Source organism: Oncorhynchus masou, chromosome 28 (assembly GCF_036934945.1).
Source record: "Oncorhynchus masou masou isolate Uvic2021 chromosome 28, UVic_Omas_1.1, whole genome shotgun sequence".
Taxonomy (NCBI): Eukaryota; Metazoa; Chordata; class Actinopteri; order Salmoniformes; family Salmonidae; genus Oncorhynchus; species Oncorhynchus masou.
Window position 1 is genome coordinate 55,510,815 of NC_088239.1, and position 23,036 is coordinate 55,533,850.

General features: G+C 43.5%; 1 protein-coding gene and 1 long non-coding RNA gene across 2 annotated transcripts; one reads left to right on the top strand and one right to left on the bottom strand.

The window, feature by feature from the left end:
- Positions 1 to 283: 283 nt before the first annotated feature.
- On the bottom strand, positions 284 to 2,063 carry LOC135518635 (uncharacterized). The gene is made up of 4 exons (XR_010452190.1): positions 1,966 to 2,063; positions 1,746 to 1,861; positions 1,582 to 1,625; positions 284 to 356 (listed from the first exon to the last, which is right to left on the bottom strand). It is a non-coding gene; the product is annotated as an uncharacterized LOC135518635 (long non-coding RNA).
- A 7,375-nt stretch (positions 2,064 to 9,438) lies between these two features.
- LOC135517928 (zinc finger protein Gfi-1b-like) lies at positions 9,439 to 15,886 on the top strand. Its single transcript, XM_064942654.1, has 7 exons — positions 9,439 to 9,706; positions 10,333 to 10,439; positions 11,044 to 11,235; positions 11,422 to 11,651; positions 11,905 to 12,042; positions 12,921 to 13,086; positions 15,062 to 15,886. Exons 2-7 carry the CDS (start codon positions 10,340 to 10,342, stop codon positions 15,238 to 15,240), a joined length of 1,005 nt encoding a protein of 334 aa, XP_064798726.1. The 5' UTR covers positions 9,439 to 9,706; positions 10,333 to 10,339; the 3' UTR covers positions 15,241 to 15,886.
- The last annotated feature ends 7,150 nt before the right edge of the window (positions 15,887 to 23,036 follow it).

Genomic DNA, 23,036 nt, shown 5'->3' on the forward strand with positions numbered 1-23,036 from the left:
AACAAATGCATTTCAAGGTGTTCAAAGTCATGAATTGAAAGATTTGTCACTTAACATCCTTCCTCTTGGCAGGTCTCTTTAGGTAACCAGGGGATTCTCTATACCACATGGAAATGCCTCCGTGGAGCTCATAAGTGTAGCCATGCAGACTATTTTGGCAGTTCACAATTTCGTCCATACGGTTGTGGAATGTGAGTGGAGGAAGCCAGCCGTGCCCAACCAGGTGCAGTCAGTGGAGGACCTGTACCCAGCCGAAGACTTCAACCCTCTGTCCTGAGAGCCAACAGAGGAGGATCTTCAGTGGCTAAAGCACCTTCTCTGTGGCAGGTTCAGTGGAATGGTAGGTCTCCTTGAACCTGAGCCAGAACAACCGATGCAGACAGGGATGACAGGGAGGGTATTGGACATTGTTAAAAAAAAATAAGGGCACCTGGGGCATACAGGCATCCTGGCTGGCATGGCACTGTCAGTGGAGCAGCAGGAGGCTATAGGGTAGGCAAAAGTTGGACAGCATACCAAACCCAACTGGCACACCATGAGGAGAGGGAGTTTGACGGCACCAATTATGGAGGAGTGGTTAGGGGCAAGCGCGCTACTCGTTCACTGCTTAAAAGGCTCCTCAGTTCACAGCCGTTGGATGGGGTGTTGTCTGTAAAGTGGGGCACAGATAACGAAGAGGAGGGCATCAAGGTATTCAAAATGGCTACAGGGAAGTATGTGCAGGAGTCAGGGCTTTGGGTCATAGGGTCTGGGATCCTGGGTGCCTCACCGGAGCAGCACCACAGCAGTGAAGGTAAAGTGTCCCTACGGTGCAAGGAATCTTACCATTTTTTTGTCTTACTTTTTGTATGTTTCACAATAAAAATATTTTGCATCTTCAAAGTGGTTGGCATGTTGTGTAAATCAAACGATACAAACCCCCCAAAAATCCATTTTAATTCCAGGTTGTAAGGCAACAAAATAGGAAAAATGCCAAGGGGGGGTGAATATTTTCGCAAGTAACTGTACATGAATGAACGCTTCTCCCCCTCTATCACGGATGCCATGGTTGCCCTTAGTTTGAAGATGGTGTCCGGAGACAGGTGTTTTATACAACACCCTTTGTGTTCTCTTTTTGACTACTTCCGCATTTGCAATCAAACGCCTGAATTTTCTCTATCTCCTTAGCTATCATACTCTGCTTCCACCGGGCATTCCACTGATTTCAAAACTCCATCCTCAAGAAAGTGGTGATCTATCTTTTAAAAAAATCTGCGTTAGAAAGGATTACCTACACATGCTGAGCAGCTTATTATAGACAGAAGCGTGTGACATGCCAATCATGGCTAGCGGGAAGATTCCTGTCTTTTTCCGTGGCTAAACTAACTAGGCTCATAATTTAACAATTGTATTCATATTTACAGATGGCATACACGTTTGTTATTAAGGCACATGAAAGCTCACATGTTCCAGAAGGCATTCCTGCCAAAAAAAACCTGCATGTTGACACAAAATAAATGTTTACGTTAAAATGCCTCCTGTAAAGTGGTGACGTGTGATATAAGTCTAGCTTCCTGAAACGAGTCACAAATCATTTCTTACCCCGTGTCTTACTTGCTGAAGGCCCCAGTCATCCCTGCATGTACCTGACATTGTTGAAAAACAAGTGAACAATGAATAAACATCAGACAAAAAGTCAAAATTTCGATGCATCTACAAATTCAATGTTTTACACAATATTGTATCATATTTGATGAGTTATTGACCTGTCCATCCCCAGGCTCGATGTGCTGTACTCTCCACAACTGGACGATCACCCTCGGATCCCACTGGCAAAGGATGTTCATGCACCGGATAGCCTGAGGGATGCACTCCTGTTGGACTTGAAAGCAAAGAGACATTTTGTCAGTGATGGGTCTTTTTCAATGCCATATCTACATCTTTACCTGCACAGAAAATGCATTGTTTATCATAACACAAACCCACCTTGGACAATGTGACAAGTGGTCCCTCAACACCCAATCCTCATGCCTCATTGTTTGTTCTTGTTTCCCAATCAACGTTCTGGATCTTCCTCTTCTGCCATGGTGGATGAGCTACTGTACTGTTTCTGGTAAGTACAAGGCCATTTCTCTTAACCACCGGAAAATGGCAGCTGGAGACTCAAGTGCTGTCACTGGCTTTCCGGTCCACCCATCAGAAAGACAAAACAAAAAGTTACTTTTACTAGCTAGCAAAGTTGATTACTAAAATGGTAACATCTATATTAAATCCAAATAAAATGTTATTGGTCACATACACATATTTAACAGATATTATTGCAGGTGTAGCGAAATGCTTGTGTTCCTAGCTCCAACAGTGCAGTAGTATCTAACAATTCACAACAATACACACAAATCTATCAGGTATGAAGGTAAGACCCAGATGCAGACAATGTCGAATTAACAATGGTTTAATAATCCAACAGGAGCAGGCAATAAGATCAAGGCAGACAGGGGTGAGTAAACCAGATATGGGGCAACGGTACTGGAGCGCAGGCAGGCTCAGGTTCAGGGTAGGCACAGGTTAATAATCCAGAGGTGGGGCATAGGTATAGGTCGGCAGGCAGGCTCATGTTCAGGGGCAGGCAGAGTTGTCAGGCATTCAGGCTCAGAGTCAGGACAGGCAAGGGTCAAAACCAGAAGGTCGAGAAAAAGAAAGACTGGGAAAAGCAGGAGCTGAGACACAAAAAACGCTGGTTGACTTGACAAACAAGATGAACTGGCAACAAACAGAGAGCACAGGCATAAATACATAGGGGATAATGTGGAAGATGGGCATCACTTGGAGCGGGGTGGAGACAATCAAAGACAGCTGAAACAGATCAGGGTGTGAAATTACCACCCTCCCCCCCCACCCCCAGGTACGCCTGACGTTCTACCTGGGCGCATACCTGGTTGACTAGGGTGCTGGCGGTGGAATTCGGTGATGAGGGCTGGGTCCAGGATGTCTCTAGCGGGGACCCAGCACCTCTCTTCCGGGCCATAACCCTCCCAGTCAACCAGGAAACTGGAAAGCCCTGCTCTAGAAGAAAAAGAAACGCACACCTATTAAGACGAGGTGCTGGCTAGCGGAGTAGAAACTTGAAAATAAAAGAGCCGCACACTCTCGGAGCTCAGATGCAAAAATTTAATACCAACGTTTCGACAGCCAACTGGAAAGCCCTGCCCCATGGTCGAACACTCAGGAGGCATCTCACCGTGTATGCCGGATGGCCATCGATGACACATGGAGGAGGGGTGGGCCTGGAATCAGAAGACAAAGGGCTGTGAGACACAAGCTTAATCCTAGACCCATAGAAAGTAGGATGAATACGGAGGGTACGGGGTAACAAAAGACGAACAGCAGTGGGTCTAATAAGTCCAGAGATGGGGAATAGGCCTATGAAATGGGGGGAACATTTCCGGGACTCCACCTGGAGGGGCAGGTCCCAGGTGGAGAGCCGTACCCTCTGCCCGAGCCGATAGTGTGGCTCAGGGGTCTGGTGGTGAACCGCTTGTCATCAATACCTGGAAGTGGTCTTCAACAGAACGGGATCTCTTCCACTTACGACAACAGCGGGGATGAACATCTGGGTAGAGGGATTGCTGACCTGCTCCTCTTGTTCGGGGAAGAGCGGAGGCTGAAATCCTAAGGAACACTCGGAGGGCGAGAGACCCGTAGCAGAGCAAGGAAGGGTGTTTCAAGCGTACTCAACCCATACCAGTTAATGACTCCAGGTGGTAGGGTTGGCGGAGACTAGGCAGCGAAGAGTCGTCTCTAAGTCCTGGATGGCTTTCTCTGACTGGCCGTTGGCCTGGAGGTGGAATCTGGAGCACAGGCTAGCCAATGACCCAATGAGCGTGCAGCACGCCTTCCAGAACTGGGATGAGAACTGTGGACCCCAGTCGGAGACCATGTCCGCCGGGAGTCTGTGGATCCGGAGGACCTGCTGCACCATGAGCTGGGCCATCTCCTTGGCCGAGGGTAGTTTGGTGAGAGGAATGAAGTGGGCGGCTTTGGAAAACCAATCGACCACAGTCAGGATGTCAGTGTTACCCTTAAACGGGGGAGACCCATGACGAAATCCAGGGATATATGGGACCAGGGAGGAATGGCCACTCCAGGACCGCGGTGCCGACAGTGTCAGGTACAAATATCTGGTTATCTCGGACCCCCCAGGGTTTGGCTGGGACTGCTGTGCCTCCTGGACACGTTTCCCTATACCCCAGCTGAGTGCTGTCGCCAGGCACGAGGTGGGAAGGATGGTCTCAGGCTCCGGGGTGGTAACCGTGGGGTTATAGCAGCAAGACCCCGGTTGGAAGGAGACGGAAAAGTTTAACTGGGTAAACAGCAGGGCCCATCTCGCTTGCCTGGAGTTGAGGCGCTTGGTGGAGCGGAGATACTCCAGGTTTTCGTGATTGGTCCACACAATGAACGGATGTTCCGCCCCTCCTAGCCAGTCCCTCCATTCCTGGGCAGAACGTTGGGACAGAACAGCCCCAACTCCGACATCCAAAGCATCGGCCTCCACCAGAAACTGATGGGAAGGGTCAGGATTTTTTTATTTAACCTTTATTTAACCAGGTAGGCAAGCTGAGAACAAGTTCTCATTTACAATTGCGACCTGGCCAAGATAAAGCAAAGCAGTTCAAAAACATACAACAACACAGAGTTACACATGGAGTAAAACAAACATACAGTCAATAATACAGTAGAAAAATAAGTCTATATACAATGAGAGCAAGTGAGGTGAGATAAGGGGGTAAGGGCAAAAAAAAGGCCATGCTGGCGAAGTAAATACAATATAGCAAGTAAAACACAGGATGAACCAGGATAGGAGCAGTGGTGTACTAAAACACACTAGGTGTTTTCGAGGTGAGTGCGGACAGGGAGGCCAGGGTGCTGTAACCCCGGATAAAGCAGCGATAAATATTTTTTATATCCAAATACCTCCGTTAGTTTGATGCATTATGCCTAGGAATCCACCGGAAATAGACAGGGGTTTCAAAATAAGAGTCACTTCCTGATTGGATTTTTTTCTCAGGATTTCGCCTGCAATATCAGTTCTGTTGTACTTTTTTTTTCCTATTTGCTATCAGGGAAACTATACAAGAGTCCTTGGGATTCAGCCGTGCTGACCTTCTGACACAACCCACGGGATCCACTAAAAGTTTTGAAAGAGCATTTCCTATCTCCTACACCCAGTAGCGCCCCTATAAATGTGTTGGATTATGTCAGTAAGATGCGGGAGAGACTGCACGCCGCATGTGAGTTAGCCCAAAAGTGTCTCTCCTCGTCTCAAAAACGTATGAAGTTGCATTATGACAAAAAGGCTTTTGGCTGTTCTTTTGCACCAGGGGATCAAGTTTTAGTTTTGCTGCCAATCCCTGGCTCATCTCTGTCGGCACGTTCTTCTGGGCCGTATCTTGTGGAAAAGAAACTCGGTGACACCAATTATGTGATAAAGACCCCTGATCATAGGCGTTCTTTCCGTGTGTGTCATTTTAACATGCTGAAAGCATATGTTCGTGATACTCCAGACAGCTGCTCAGGTAAACTGGCCCAGCCCGCCATCTCCAGTGTGGCTGCGGTGGTGCTGAAGCCTGGATGGGACCGAGGAGGATGATAAGTAGGACAGGTTGGAGTTACGCAATACGTTACAGCAGTGTGAACGCTTATGTAATTCGGAGATGCTGAAAAATTTAACCTCTCAAATGGATCATTTGGATAACGATCAAACTAATGATCTTATCCTATTGATAAATAGTTCAATGTGTTTCAGGACGTTCCAAGTCGCAAGGCCATCTTGGAACATGACGTGGATGTGGGGAACGCTGCTCCTATACGCCAGCATCCGTAGCGGGTTAACACTAAGAAAAGGGAGGTAATGAAAAGTGAGGTAGCTTATTTATTATAGAATTACATGGCAAAACCCAGTAACAGCTCCTGGAGTTCCCCGTGTATTCTCGTTCCTAAGCCAGACGGTACGTCCCGCTTATGTACGGACTATCGTCGTGTAAATGCAGTTACAAAGTCTGATTCTTTTCCTCTACCTCGCTTAGATGACTGCACTGATAGAATTGACTCTGCTGCTTACGTTAGTAAGTTAGATTTGCTAAAAGGTTATTGGCAGGTGTCTGACCTCTCGAGCTTGACATCTCGGCTTTCGTTACGCCTGATAACTTCTTACAATACACTGATGCCCTTTGGAATGTGTAATGCACCTGCTACTTTTCAGCGCAGAGTTAACATTGTGTTCTTGAATGTGCCAAATTGTACTGCTTACCTTGACGATGTGATAATTCATTCGTCTACTTGGTCTGATCATCTCGCCACTTTGAAAAGTGTGGCCAAGTGTGAGTTTGGGAAGGCGACAGTGACTTACTTAGGGAAACAAGTGGGACGAGGTCAAGTGCACCCAGTAACTGGCAAATGGAAGCAATTGTTGCTTTTCCAGCTCCCACGACTCGCCGCCAGTTGCACAGATTCCTTTTGCACCGATTCCTGGGAACGGTAGGGTACTATCGTACATTCGGTAAGAACTTCTTGACGGTAGTAGTTCCCCTTACGTCTCTGCTTGGTACCAGGGGCGGCAGGGTAGCCTAGTGGTTAGAGCGTTGGACTAGTTACCCAAGTTCGAATCCCGAGCTGACGAGGTACAGATCTGTCGTTCTGCCCCTGACCAGGCAGTTAACCCACTGTTCCTAGGCCGTCATTGAAAATAAGAATTTGTCCTTAACTGACTTGCCTAGTAAAATAAATTTAAGTGTTCCCAGGACTGTAACTGTGCTTTTGAGTCCACGAAAGCGCTACTTTGTAGTGCCGCAGTGCTTGCCGCCCCCAACTTTGACAAACCTTTTAAATTGGAGGTAGACGCTAGTGTAGTGGGGGTGTGTGCGGATCTTTTGCAGGAAGATGAAGAGGGAGTGGATCGGCCCGTCAGTTTCTTCTCCTGTAAGTTCAACTCGTGAGTCAAGGTACTCCACCACTGAACAAGAGACGCTGGCTTTATTGCTAGCCTTACAGTTCTTTGACGTATATGTGGGCTCCAGTGCTTTGCCTATACTGGTCCTCATAGACCATAATCCTTTGGTGTTTTTGAAGCAAATGCACAATCAGAACCGCCGCCTTATGCGGTGGGCTCTGATTGTACAAGGATACAATGTACAGATAAAGTTAAGGGCTCAGCGAATGTGGTTGCCGACGCTCTATCACAGGTTTAGTAACTGGGGATGTGTTAGGTTTTGTTATTGCAAACTGTATGTTTGCATGTTTTGTGGTGGGCGTGTTACGTTCCCAGTTTCTGTGTTGTGGTTTTGTTTGTATGTGTGTGTTTCAGGATGGCTTCCTGAAATTCCCCCAAGCAGCTGATTGGTCGGCCCCATTGCTAATTGGAGCTGACCCCGCCCTCTCGTCAAAGTATACACTGTGTAATTCCAGACTCCTTCAGAAGCTAGAAAAGCCAGTGTTCCTTTGTTAGGAGAGAGCAGGTAGAGCTGGGGGGTTATATCATGTGGTGGGTGTTTCTCAGATAGGACATACCAAATCCCCTCTCTATGTTGGTTGTTGCTGAGATAGAGCTGATTAGTATGTCCTGTGTGTCAATAGGATGCATTTTGTGGGGGATTATTGACATTGTTTGTATTATACCGTTTCATTTGTTCCCAAGGGGGGGGGAAGGGCAAGGCACCTAGGGAGTGCTTAGTCTAGAAGCCTGCGGGCATACATAACCTGTAGTATTGAGTCTGTTTATGCACACTAGGTAAGACCTGGGCGGACTACCCCCTGTATTTTTATTAGCGCACCAAGTGGTGCTAAAGGTTAGGTAAGTAGTGGGTAGGCAGGTAAGGTAGGAGAGGGGGCTTTGACATTTACTTTTTTTGCTTTGGTTCCGTCCAGCCCCTTTTCCCCAAATTTACCGTGTGAAGGAATAAACAGTAAATCCTCTGCCTTTTGTCATCCTTACTCGCACCTACAATCCCATACCTCTTTCGCTCCATGGGGAGTTGAGTTGTAGCAGGGTGTTGCGTTCCCTGTAACAAATAGCATGAGATGAGCTATACAACTGTACATTTGTCACTTTGCCCCACGGCAAAGGGGGGGCACCCACATATCTGCAGGCCCACCCACCAATGAATTTCACGCTACGCCCCTGCTCCCAACATAATTGGAATAGGAAGTATAAACTCTAACATATCCTATCAGCTAGAAAGGTAACTCCAAACATATTTTCGCTAATAGCAGCTTTTAAGCAAAGGTTAGCCATGTGTTGGCAAAAATATGTCCAAGTTAAGAAAGCAGATACTCCAATGAGTGTAATTGGCTGCAATGAGTTTAATTTGCTCAATATTAGGAGTTGAGAAATAAAGCTGACATCATTAGAGAGAAGATATTCTCATGTTATACAGCATGTATCTAATTCAAAATGTGTTTATTCTGTTGTTGCTAGTGATATTCAGAAAAACATTAAATATATTTTCTACTTTTAAACAATATATTTAAAAAATATTAATATTTAAGGGGACCCCTTGCAGTATCTCCGCAGGCCCCAGGTTGAATACCCCTCTGCTCTACAGTAGTCGAGACGCGCGTATGAGAATAATATATTGACGTAAAACAGCCACATGATGTCGCAAGTATGCCTCTGCACTTCATGACATCGTGAGTTCATGCACTGAAAATTAAATATTGTCTTGGCAAGATATAATTAGTGTAGCTTACAAAAGTGACGTTAATTGCTTTATACATACTGTTATTGTAACACTATATATATTTCTATATCTATACTTCATTGTATTATATATATTTTTCAAAATAGTATTTTCGTTAAGAGTATCCCTGCCCTCAAGAGAAATAGCCTTCTTTATGACAGTTTGGATAGAGTAGACCAACTGACAAAAGTTATGACAGAGTTTGGATAGAAACAAATCTATGTCGGTAGGCTAACTGATGAACAGCTATACACAAAATACAGTACAGTGCAAACAAGACTGTGTAAACATTAATAATCGCAGGAGACTGGTTTGGTGTGTGTATCTATGGAGGCGCTGGGGCCCAGTTTTGCTTATTTAAATCTTAGCCACCCAAGATGTATTGGCAATTTCATTTACACAACAGTGAGAATGAAATTACTACTGTAAATCCTGTAAATCAAATATTGCAAGTTGTAGGCTAAGGAGTGAAACATTTGGATTTTGTTTATTTTTGTTTCTCTAATCCATGTTAAAGTTTGTAAAATATTCTGTCACTATTTGGTCAAATTACATTTTTTCATTCCAATTTGAAAACCATTAGCCCTATATGTGGCCAAACAAAATACAATCATGAAGAAGACATGATGTTCTAACATTATTTCAATTTATTTGTGAACTGTTTGAAACTTGAAATCGTTTTTAACAGTTCGAGGGACTGTGTCCAGGGCCAATGTTTTTCTACGCAAATTTCCACCTGCGAGTTGGCTCTCTCATTGGTTGAAACCACAGTCAGATTCCTGCACAACATTATCTGATTGAAAATCAGGGAGGGGAGCAAAAGGAAGAGAGCAGCAAGTGTGATGTCTTACAGTGGTTTGGATTCGGACTTTTGCGAAAGGATTTTAGGAAATATTTATTCTTCGACAGATTGGATGGTGTTTTAAGACTGGGGAAATAATTAACCTAGCCTATTTAATAAGAGCACTATCCTCCCTACTTCTTATAAACAAACGGTAAGTAGGCTATAGCAGGTGCATAATATTATAACGAATATTCCCTATAGACTATTATTAGAAATATTGATAATTCGAAGAATGAAAATGGATTCATGTAGGCTATAATGGAATTAATGCATTTTACAAATAGCTTATCCAAGTCGGTGATGCTTTAAACGTAATTAGCCTATCATATGCTTTTGGAACGAAACTTTTTTAAGTTCTGTATTTTACAGCATTATATTTCAAGATACATACATAGTTAAAACGAAAACTGAAAAAGACCTACTGATAGATCATTGGACTTCACAGCATATTATGGAAATTAATGACTGGACAAGTGTGAAAGTATTTGGCTATTTTATGTTTCAAATATTTACATTTAAAACATGTGTTAACATACAGTTAAACAACCTACCTTAACTGAATTAACAAATATGACACAATGTGTCTATGAATTATGTAATGGTAATTACATTTTTGTTTCCCTCGCTCAGAAACGCTCCATCAAATATGTTATACCCGCCAAATTAAAAATCGTGAAAGTTCACAGACTAATAAACTGTATATTATAAAATGTTAGGCCTAGCCTAAAACATTTTAAGTTGTCTATAAGCATTTATCATAATATTTTTTTTCAACAGCGTTGTCATGCCACGATCCTTTTTGGTGAAAAACAAGAGGTGCGCATCTTACAATGTGCACCGCTCTCATGAAGACGAAGTCGAACCGAGGGAACCTGAATTTACAAGTAAGAATGTCAAGATTATCATGGCGACACATCAAGACTTTCACAATTGTATAACGAAACGTGTATAATGATTTGCCAGTTATTTGTAGTTTATAATTAATCAATTGACACAGTAACAATGCCATGTTTAGATTTCCTGGTTATGTTTTCACTTCCCTGACCATCATAGACTAGTATTTTTTAAATTATCTGATTAAATGAAAGCTATTGCTAAAAATAAATAATAATGTATACATATTTGACTAGAGAAAAGTGAATCCATAATGATGCGTTGCAGCATACAGTGGGACTTTTATAATGTTACGTTAAACATCATAGAAAATTCATTACATTTGAGGACAGATGCAAAACCTAGTGGACTAGAAAAATTATCTCAAAAGCAATACGCTTGGACTGTTATTGATGCTTGGATTTGTCAGTGCATTCGTGGAGTTATTGAAATTAAGTGGTTAGGGCAGGTTTCACGGATATACAAGAGAGACATTATTCTGAAGGATTCTAAGCCTTCAATCTACACTGTACATTTATGTACTTATTTACAGAAAAAATATTTGGACTTTATGTTGACACTCAATTAATCCTATTTGCAATTGTGACTTGACAGGTGTGATCTCTTCAGAACCACAGAGTCCAGAGTCTCCAGTCAGGCCTCAGTCAGTGGGTCAGCCCTCCCTTCCTGAACCAGACCCCAATTCTTATGTCAAACATGAGCAGGAACCTGAACGCCCAGTCCCCTCTTACCTTAAGCCAACAGGACAGCCGGTTGCCCCTGCTCCACGACCATACTACTTATCAGGTGGGAGACCCTCCAACTGGGCTGGGATGTTGTGAAGGGATGACATGATGTCCCCCCCCAAAAAAATTGGGAATAGAATAGAAAAGAGTAGAACCATATTGGTCCTAAATGGGACAACATATGATTTAGAAGGTTTTTCAGAGGAAGTGTTCATTGACTCAATCATCTTACTCCGTTTAACCTCAGAGGCTCACATGGCAGAGTTCCCTCCCTTCTACAAACCCTCCTATGCCTGGGACTCTTTACCTGCGCCCTATGACCTCCGTCAGATGGGCTCCCCCCCCTACCTCCTGCAGCACGCCAGCAGCTTGTACGGGGCTCAAGTCAGCCACAGCCCTGAGCCACAGCAACCTCTAGACTGCAGCACACACTACTCCCTCACCTCTGACACTTATCACTGCATCACCTGTGACAAGGTACGTATGCAGGAGTGGAGTCACAGCTTTCTCTTTACGCTGTGAGACCGATGTGGGCCTATACAAAATTAAACTGCCACAACACACAGCATACAGAGATTTCACAAAGCCACCAGAGGGAAAGTTGTGCATGTGGTCACATATCCCCATTCAAAACATCACATGTAGTCTTTTAAATTCACCAGTCTTTAAATTGACATCAACATTGTGACTAGCAGGTTGATAACTCCCCTGTCCTCCTCTGCCACGGCAGGTGTTCTCAACCCCTCATGGTCTCGAGGTTCATGTCAGACGCTCCCACAGCGGGACCAGACCATTTGGCTGCAACATCTGCAGGAAAACCTTTGGCCATGGCGTCAGTCTGGAGCAACACATGAACGTCCACTCACAGGTACCCACAATGCACTGTTGGAGATGGTTAAGGAAACAAGACGGACAAACATATGTGGAATCTGGCACAGTGCCCAAATTGCCTAAGTTCTTTGTGCACTTCCATGGAAAAGTAGCCCAAGGTACTTTCATGAGAATTATAATATTTGAAATGTGATGATAAAAATCACTCTTATCGCACAGCAGGAAATGCAAACTTGTAGTGTATTCAAGGTTTAAAAAGGCATCTAGCCTCCCGAGTGGCGCAGCAGTCTAAGGCTTGAGGCGTCATTACAGACCCAGGTTCGATCCAAGGCTGTATTGCAGCAGGCTGTGTTGCAGCGGGCCACGACCGGGAGACATATTAGGCGGCGCACAACTGGCTCAGCGTCTTCTGGGTTAGGGGAGGGTTTGGCCGGCTGGGATGTCCTTGTCCAATCGCGCTCTAGCGACTCCTGTGGCGGGCCTGGGCGCATTAGCGCTAACATGGTCACCCATTGTACGGTGTTTCCTGCTACACACTGGTGCCACTGGGTTCCGGGTTAAGCAAGCAGTGCGGCTTGGCAGGGTCATGTTCTGAAGCACGCATGGCTCTCGACCTTCGCCTCTCCCGAGTCCGTATGGGAGTTGCAGCGATGGGACAAGACTAACTGCCAATTAGATATCATGAAATTGGGGAGGAAAATGGGTTAAAAAAAGAAGGTATCTAAAGTCTGTAATTTCCACTTAAAAATGTCAGACTTGATTTGCAATAATGAAAATGTATCAACCCCTACAACAAATATCCATTAAAAATGATCCACATAATTCTAATTTCCTATTGCTACAGGATTATTTTCCTGCTGTAACAAACTGGCTCAAATTAAGATCCTACATCTGTACCTGTTTCTTTAAACAAAGGAAAGAAGTTTTGAATGCAAGATGTGTGGAAAGACATTCAAGCGCTCCTCCACCCTCTCCACCCATCTACTCATCCACTCAGACACCAGGCCCTACCCCTGTCAGTACTGTGGAAAGAGATTCCACCAGAAGTCAGACATGAAGAAACACACCTACATCCACACAGGTGAGGAGAGAAGAGCATCCACATAGCACCAAAGTTAGGGATCCAATTACTTATGAGTGTATTGTAATTTCTCAGAAAACTAAAAGACAACTTTAGCAATAGGCTCAGTCTATAGTTCTCTGCTTTCTAGGTGCTGTAACATGAATTGTTTCCAAGAGTAATAACTACTGATAAATCAAAAAAAGAAACTTAAACAAATGTCCATCTGATTTGCATATCTGGTTATCCTACTTTGCCGAGGCCTCTGTGAAAGGAACTCTGTGCAGGCAGAATATGTCTCAAATGAATGTTCGACAAATCTGAACAATGGCACGATTCTTTCCTCCCAGTCATTGATACTGACTTCAGCTCTACAGCACAAACACTCAGCAAAAAAAGAAACGTCCTCTCACTGTCAACTGCGTTTGTTTTCAGCAAACTTAACATGTGTAAATATTTGTATGAACATAACAAGATTCAACAACTGAGACATAAACTGAACAAGTTCCACTGACGTGACTAACAGAAATGGAATAATGTGTCCCTGAACAAAGGGGGGGGGGGGGGGGGTCAAAATCAAAAGTAACAGTCAGTATCTGGTGTGGCCAACAGCTGCATTAAGTACTGCAGTGCAATTCCTCCTCCTTACCCACTCTTCCACCAAGGCACCTGCAAGTTCCCGGACATTTCTGGGGGGAATGGCCCTAGCCCTCACCATCTGATCCAACAGGTCCCAGACGTGCGTATTGGGATTCAGATCCAGGCTCTTTGCTTGCCATGGCAGAACACTAACATTCCTGTCTTGCAAGAAATCACACACAGAACGAGCAGTATGGCTGGTGGTATTGTCATGCTGGAGGGTCATGTCAAGATGAGCCTGCAAGAAGGGTAACACATGAGGGAAGAGGATGTCTTCCCTGTAACGCACAGTGTTGAGATTGCCTGCAATGACAACAAGCTCCGTCCGATGATGCTGTGACATACCGCCCCAGACCATGACGGACCCTCCACCTCCAAATCGATCCCGCTTCAGAGTACAGGCATCGGTGTAACGCTCATTCCTTCGACGATAAATGTGAATCCGACCATCACCCCTGGTGAGACAAAACCCTGACTCGTCATTGAAGAGCACTTTTTGCCAGTCCTGTCTGGTCCAGCAACAGTAGGTTTGTGCCCATAGGCGACGTTGTTGCCGGTGATGTCCGGTGAGGACCTGCCTTACAACAGGCCTACGAGCCCTCAGTCCAGCCTCTCTCAGCCTATTGAGGACTGATGGAGGGATTTGCGTTCCTGGTGTAACTCGGGCAGTTGTTGTTGCCATCCTGTACCTGTCCCACAGGTGTGATGTTCGGATGTACCGATCCCGTGCATGTGTTGTTACACGTGGCCTGCTGCCACTGCGAGGACAATCAGCTGTCCGTCCTGTCTCCCTGTAGCGCTGTCGTATGCGTCTCACAGTACGGACATTACAATTTATTGCCCTGGCCACATCTGCAGTCCTCATGGCTCCTTGCAGCATGCCTGAGGCACGTTCACGCAGATGAGCAGGAACCCTGGGCATCTTTCTTTTTGTGTTTTTCAGAGTCAGTAGAAAGGCCTCTTTTAGTGTCCTAAGTTTTCATAACTGTGACCGTAACTGCATACCGTCTGTAGGCTGTTAGTGTATTAACGACTGTTCCACAGGTGCATATTCATTAATTGTTTATGGTTCATTGAACAAACATGGGAAACAGTGTTTAAACCCTTTACAATGAAGATCTGTGAAGTTATTTGGATTTTTACAAATGATCTTTGAAAGGGTCCTAAAAAAGGGACATTTTTTTGCTGAGTTTATATACTGTACCTCATGCGTTACATGTTATCTGTTTTAATACTAGATGGGGAATGCAAAATATCGCTCACATGTAGGGGCATCAATACAAAATTAAACTGTGATATTTGATTATGATTGATTTGATGCCACAGTTTAAACATGTTTTTGTATGTGCCTATTTAGGTGAGAAGCCCCACAAATGCCAGGTGTGTGGCAAGGCGTTCAGCCAGAGCTCTAACCTCATCACACACAGTCGTAAACACACAGGCTTCAAGCCCTTCGGCTGTGAGATCTGTGCCAAGGGCTTCCAACGCAAGGTGGACCTCCGCAGACACCATGAGAGCCAACATGGCCTGAAGTGAAGCGGTTGAAAACAATGGGTGGAGAAGAGGAGGAGGAAAACGTGCCTCATGCCCTTAGCATAGCAATATAGCAAAGAAAGAAAAAGAAAGACCAAACTTGATGTCTTTTCGTGGTGGGCATCATGACACAAAAATGGCCCCTACGGACACAAGAATTGTATAGTATTGAATATTATCCTTCTTGTGAAAATGCATTTTTAAGTAAATCAGAGCTGGCAGCTAACCAGTAGAAATAAGACAACGCAAATTATGAAGGTACTTAAGTATTTGCTATCACTTAAGGAGAAACAGTAGCCTGACTGACACGACCCATGTGACTACACAACGAGGAAAAGGACTTTGAAAGCTGGTGTCAGCCAGACTAGAGAAACAGTCCTTTGGAATAAAATGGAATTCAACTGATATGCATCCTTTGGGTGCATTATGAGGTTGTAGACTTATCACAGAGGCCTTTGAAGTCAATTGTGAAGAGAGATAGGTCTCATGATTTTGTTGCAGAATGTATTTAAGAAAAAGCATTATATGTTCACAAACAGTATGTGTGCCATTCATATTTATATATTAATCTTATGTCAAATAAAATGAAGCAATGGTATGTATGAATGAACAAATGCTCTCCAAATAAACTGTGAGATGTTATTATAAACCTTGTCATCATTGTGAGCTGTGGAGAAAAGAAAAATATGGGCGGAGCGTGAGTTAACAATCATACATTCAATCTCATGTGACAAATAGACAAACATTCTGAAGAAGGGAAAAAACTGGCAAACGGTAAAACACACGCATTGTGTTAACTTAGTAAGATGAGATGGCTCATGGTACAGATGTAGGATCTTAATTTGATCACTCTTTTGTTGCTGAGAATTTCCCTGCATAGCAAGAAATTATAACCTGTAGTGTATTCAGGGTTTAAAAAAGATTCTAAAGTTTGTAATTTCCACTTATAAGTGTCAGAGTTGATTTGCCCTAATGAAAAATGTATCATCAGCCTCTACAAAAAAATTGCCATTTATTATAATAGACAGATTCATTCACATTTCCTGTTGCTGCAGAATTAGTTTCCTGCTGTATAGCAAACTGGATCAAATTAAGATCCTACATCTGTAAACCTAGTCTTTATGTGTAACCGTTTTGCCATAGGGCAGGTTGCATGTAGACAGTCTTCCAACTGGCTCTGTAGCAGTCCTTTGCAAGGCTGAGCTCATGTTGCCTGGGGCAGAAATCTCTAGTATGACCAGTGAGAGATAGAGTAAGGCTTCATTCAAATCTATACCTGGAACAACATGCAAATCTCAAGTCCACCAGGTTCTCAAATGTCACATAGCCAAAGTAATGGACTTCCCATGCATGCCACCATGCTCACTAAAGAGAGGAGAGGGAGGAAATTAATTTGTTTTTCCTCATTATTGATCAACCCCCCAAATTCTTCCAAAATCTCAGTCACTAATGTGCAAACTGTGTAGGCCTTCCTCATGTATGATGCATGTCCTTCACACCCATAAGCAAAGGTCTGCACATTCATTTTAATCTCTAGTCAGTCACACGGTTGGTCTTCAAGTGCGAAGAAGTGTATTCCCTCCGTGTTGTGATTTGGGATATACTGTATAACAACAGACAGAGGATAGAGTACTCAAACACCCTCTACCCATACCGTACCACACCCATCCATTCTGACGGGTTTGCTTTGACAAACACATTGCACTTCTCATGAGGACACCACCTTCCTCAAACACCAGATCCAGTTAGGCCATTTAAGCTGTTACAGGCAAATCAGATCATTGCTTAGTTAAATATGTCTTATACTATAGAAGTAGCTGGCCAAGTATTACTAATATGTATTCAAGTCCCACTGTATGCTCTATCCCATTATAAGAGTTTTCGGGTCGCTATGCCTCAAAAACAAATTTAAACCTGAGTTTAACAACCACACAACCATACACAGAAGAATTACCAAGAAAGATATTTCAGGTGATGAAGAATACTTACTGAAGGTAAGAAATACAACACACATACACATGGACATGGTCACAACAGCAGTAGGAGTTTATGTTGATGAGTTGTCACAGAAATCAGTGTCTTGGTGCGGAATGAAACAGGCAGCCTGTCCACTGTCTGGTACAGTTGGTAAACAAATCTGTGGTGCCATGCAAATTAGTATTTATATTACCTAGGCAACGGGGTCCGTTGTGCTCAGGAGGAACAGTTAGGGCTGCATCCTGGTGTGAGGATACAGAGCAAATCAAAATCCTCCACAGGTAGCCAATGGCAGAGATAGGAGCAGGATAGGCGGGCCTAAACAAACAGGACATGTGTCCTGCAGAGGAGGGGCGTGACCCAGACTGTAGCCTGGGGATAAAAAAGGGGGATATTTGGGGACTAGGTCCACACACGCACCTGAGATGCACTTCCCTTTTTAACATTCACAAACAGGCGTGTGAATGTGTGCTTTTTATCATTCAGTACAACAAAATGCAGGGTTTTAAAACAACACAATATAGTAACTTCTCAATAGTAATTATATATATATATTCAGTATTTGATGGTTCTATTATCTCCTTTTCTTTCTCAGGTACCTTCAACTGGGATTCTCTCTCTCTCTGTCTGTTGCCTCCCCCTCTTTATTTGCATCTCCTGTGCCCTAAGGCACCGTGGTATCCTAATCCTGCAAAGTACTAAACTATAAGTTTCTCTTGAACTTCAATGTTAAACTGTCCACTCAAAGTTAAGCTAAAATCTGAAAATGTTTAAACACTTCCAGCTCAACAAAAATCTTAAACTAAATCAAGACAAATGATTTTATCCCTCATTTGAACTTGATGCATCCACAGGAAATAAAAAAAGGCTAATAAAAAGTAAAATGTATGTTAAAACTATCAGATAATGAAACAAAAGGTGAAATCAACAAAGCAATCGTGCAGCACTATTTAGTCTAAAGGCCCATGTCTGCTGCCTTGCCAGCGAGCTTATGGAGGTATCAGATAACAGAAACCGACTAAACACATTAACAGAAATAAAGAAAAAAAACCTCTAAATCTGTTCTACCCAGCCATGAACATGTAATGCAGGAAAGCAATCATCTGCACACAGTCTCAAACCTAACCACACCAAACTCAAGCTCACACACACACGCACACACACGCACACACACACGCACGCACACACAAGTAGATAGAGAGGCCAGAAGATGGGGCACAGAGTTGAATTTGACTTGCAAATGAGTATGCAAAATATCCCTGGTCTGTGCTCTGGTAAAGTGTGTTTCAACCTGAGGCTAAATGTTAGGGGAGACATACTGAAGAGCGGATGTCTCCCATGGGCTGGTCTATTTCACTGAGGACACTTAAGTTAGCAGACACTGAGTATTTACTAGGTCTCAATCAATGGAAGCCATTACATCCATGTGCAGCCATATCTTAATATCATATACAGTTAGCAATGCTTGACATAAACAAGCCCATAGAAAGTATGAATTGACGCCATCATTTTTTTTTTAAAGTTACGTCTCAAACAATAAGAACTTCCCCACTCTCAATCAGCTAAAGGAAAGTGCCTTTCATCCATGTTTACGTCATCAGAGGCAGGAGCTGGATGGTAGGAAATAGAGCTTGAGACATAGAGAGGGAGTGGTGTGACCAGGCCGAGCCTAACACACACAGATTACCGAAGAAGACAAGATAAAGGACAATCAGTATTTAAATCCAGGGAGTGGATTATTTGTTTGTGTAAAGCATCCAATTGGAGGTAAAGCCATGCTCTTCTCCAAGATCCAGCTGGGAAGGCTGAAGTGGAAAAACATTGACGAGGCTTGAAGCTGGATGTTGTCTACTAATATTACATTCATATCTTCCTTTAGTTTGGCCCTTACATGTTTTGCCTTGAATCTCAATGCTATTAGACCAGTGAACTAAAGGAGAAGTGAAACTGACAGCTGTCAGCAGCTTTCTTAATTTTGCCTGGACACAGGAAGTAGGTCTCTGATCATGTATAAGAGTGACAGGGTGGTGATACCAGTTGATTGACAGTTAGCAGGGGGAAGAGTGTGGTGGATCAGAATGAAAATAGTGACAGCAGCCATCATAGCCACAGCACGTAGGCACTTTGTCATCCAAATATGGCTTTGTCTCTCCAACCGCCACACAATCAGCTGCAAGACATGGGTTTCTGACTGTACATGATGCATTGAAAGAGAGACAAGGAGAGAGGGAGAGAGAGAAGGGAGAAAAGATGAAGGGAGGGAGAATGACTGAGCCGGATCAACAAGAAAGAGAGTGAAAATTAAAAAGAGAGCGAGAAAGAGGTGGAAAGAGAGAGGGTGAAATCTGGGGCCATGCAGCAGGCATTGAAGGGCAAGCCGGGCGTGGTGGGTGTGTGATAGTCTTATCATGGCTGCCCCACACTGTAACAGTCGGAACACGCCAGCGGCAAGACAGGGAGGAGCGAACAGTCCCTTGACAGAGATAGCACCCAACACCGGCATAATCTGTGAGACACAGGGCTCGGCAGCACGCACCCAGAGACAGAGAGTTTCTAGATCCCAATGTGTGTGACACCCCAGCTCCACCACACCACACGACAGATTGTCACTCCCAGCATACCCTATTCCGCTGCCTCATCATCTCCCACAAAGCACAGAACTTCATAATATGGCCCGACGCAGGAAACAAATGTCTTATCTGACTCGCCTTTAGAAAAGCATGGCACTAGGATTCTTATTCAAACAGCTGTCACACCAATATCCTCTCCATTTCAGGGATGGTGGGAAAAGTAGTTATTTGTAACATACACTTTGACTGAGTTGGAATGAATATAAAGTGGTTCAACTGAAACAGGAGGTCAAAACAAAAGACTGCCTATCCGAGGGACACCAGTCATCATCAAGGCTACAAAAAAACAAGAAGCCGATGGAAAACATATACTGTTTATCTTGAGTCACACCATATTAGCTTATATAATGCCCTAAAGGCACAGAAGTGGGAATTTAAAAAGTAAATAGAAATGTCTATCACTAAATTCTGCTTCTTCCCTGCCTAAGCAAGTCCTGTCTGACTCTGGCATCACAATTGAGAAGAATGGGATAAGTGACACTTTTAATAATAATTTTATCTCTGCAGTCTTTTTATTTGAGAGAAACGGTGGTGTAGTTGACCCTGGTCAGTCAATCGACAGCTCTTCCCTCTGCCAGCCTCTAGCGGACTCAACGGTTAACCCATCAACTTCTAGTGAAACTTTATTTTCATTTCTCTCAATTCACTATCTCTGATGTGCTAGAAGCCTTAATTAAGATTGGTGTAAAATAAATGTAGAATAATACACTGTGGCTGATATGCTTGATCCATTTTTGCTGCAGCTCTCTGCCCCCGATTGCTGAATCTGTAACCCATATTTTAACCTGATGATTATATCAGGTACTATCCCCAACGTTTGGAAGGTATCCACTCCACAAAGGTGGTGACCCTTGTGACCTAAATAATTATCGGCCTATTTGTAAACTTTCTGGCCCAGCTATGTACACTATACAGTGCATTCGGAAAGTAGTCAGACCCCTTGACTTTTTCCACATTTTGTTATGTTAAGGATTTATTCTAAAATGTATTCAATTGTTTTTTTCCCTTCATCAATCTACACACAATACCATATAATGACAAAGCATAAATAGTTTGGGATTTTTTTTGTATCAAATGTATTAAAAAATAAACTGAAATATCACATTTGCTCAATCCCATAGGCCAAAGCACAATTGGCCCAGCGTCGTCCGGGCTAGGGGAGGGTTTGGCTGGGGTAGGCCGTCATTGTAAAATAAGAATTTGTTCTTAACTGGCTTGCCTAGATAAATAAAGGTTAAAGCTTTGGTAGCGATTACAGCATTGAGTCTTCTTGGGTATAACGCTACAAGCTTGGCACACCTATATTTGGAGTTTCTCCCATTCTTCTCTGCAGATCCTCTCAAGCTCTGTCAGGATGGATGGAGAGCTTTGCTGCACAGCTATTTTCAGGTCTCTCCAGAGATGTTAGATCGGGTATAAGTCCGAGCTCAGGCTGGGCCACTGAAGGACATTCCAACTTGTCCCGAAGCCACTCCTGCATTGTCTTGGCTGTGTGCTTAGGGTTGTTGTCCTGTTGGAAGGTGAACCTTCGCCCCAGTCTGAAGTCCTGAGCAGCCTGGAGCAGGTTTTCAGCAAGGATCTCTCTGTACTTTGCTCAGTTCATCTTTCCCTCGATCCCGACTAGTCTCCAAGTCCCTGCCACTGAAAAGCATGCCCACAGCATGATGCAACCACCACCATGATTTACAGTAGGGATGGTGCCAGTTTCTCCAGACATGATGCTTGGCATTCAGGCCAAAGAGTTCAATCTTGGTTTCATCAGACCAGAGAATCTTGTTTCTCATGGTCTGAGAGTCCATTAGGTGCCTTTTGGCAAACTCCAAGCGGGCTGTCATGTTACTTTTACTGAGGAGTGGCTTCCGTCTGGCCACTCTACCATAAAGGCCTGATTGGTGGAGTGCTGCAGAGATGGTTGTCCTTCTAGAAGGTTCTCCCATCTCCACAGAGGAACTCTGGAGCTCTGTCAGAGTGACCATTGGATTCTTGGTCACCTCTCTGATCAAGGCCCTTCTCCCCCGATTGCTAAGTTTGGGCATGCAGCCAGCTCTAGGAAGAGTATTGGTGGTTCCAAACTTCTTCCATTTAAGAATGGAGGCCACTGTGTTCTTGGGGACCTTCAATGCCGCAGAAATGTTTTGGTACCCTTCCCCAGATCTGTGCCTTGACACAATCCTGTGTCTTAGCTCTACGGACAATTTCTTCGACCTTATGGCTTAGTTTATGCTCTGACATGCACTGTCAACTGTGGGACCTTATATAGACAGGTGTGTGCCTTTCCAAATCATGTCCAATCAATTGAATTTACCACAGGTGGACTCCAATCAAGTTATAGAAACATCTCAAGGATGATCAATGGAAACAAGAGCTCAATTTCGAGTCTCATATCAAAGGGTCTGAATACTTATGTTAATAAGGTATTTCTGTTTTTTATTTTTTAATAAATTTGGGAAATATTCTAATATCTGTTTTCGCTTTGTCATTATGGGGTATTGTGTGTAGATTGATGAGGAAAAACATTACATTTAATCCATTTTAGATTCAGGCTGTAAAGTAACAACATTTTGAAACAGTCACTGTAGGCACTGTATGCTGCTGTTACTGTTTATTATCTACCCTGTTGCCTAGTCACTTTATCCCGACTATATGTACATATCTACCGCAATTACCTCGTACCCCTGCACATCGACTCGGTACTGGTACCCTGTGTATACAGCGAAGTTATCGTTACTCATTGTGCATTTATTCCTGGTGTTATTACTTTTCTATTATACATACATTTTTTCTCTCTCTGTATTTTTGGGAAGGGCCCGTAAGTAAGCATTTCACTGTTAGTCTACACATGTTGTTTACAAAGCATGCAACAAATACATTTTGATTTGAACGGCATTTAAAAATCTAAATTTCTTAGATTTTTCACAGAGCTCGTAATGCGTTTTAAGCATTGTTATGGACTTAGAACATCCAATTTGGTTGTTTTATATAAAAAAAAGTGTGACTTTGAGAGCAAAAACCTGAAAATTTTGAAAACAAATCTGAAACCTGTGATTTTCTGACTCTGTTGACAGCCTCATTCATCTGTTTCAATAGTAGGCCTGCTGTTAGCCTACTTGTACAGTACAGCTTGGATTGGCTTGACTGTGAAAGACCACTTATTGGATTTAAAATTTTAGGTAATCCAGAGTGTATGTCAAT

Bases quoted from the DNA above. Each gene is read 5' to 3' on its own strand.
- LOC135517928 (XM_064942654.1), top strand. From the start codon at position 10,340: ATGCCACGATCCTTTTTGGTGAAAAACAAGAGGTGCGCATCTTACAAT. The intron at 10,440-11,043 runs GTAAGAATGTCA...GTGACTTGACAG, and splicing joins GAGGGAACCTGAATTTACAA to GTGTGATCTCTTCAGAACCA. The intron at 11,652-11,904 runs GTACGTATGCAG...CTGCCACGGCAG, and splicing joins ACTGCATCACCTGTGACAAG to GTGTTCTCAACCCCTCATGG.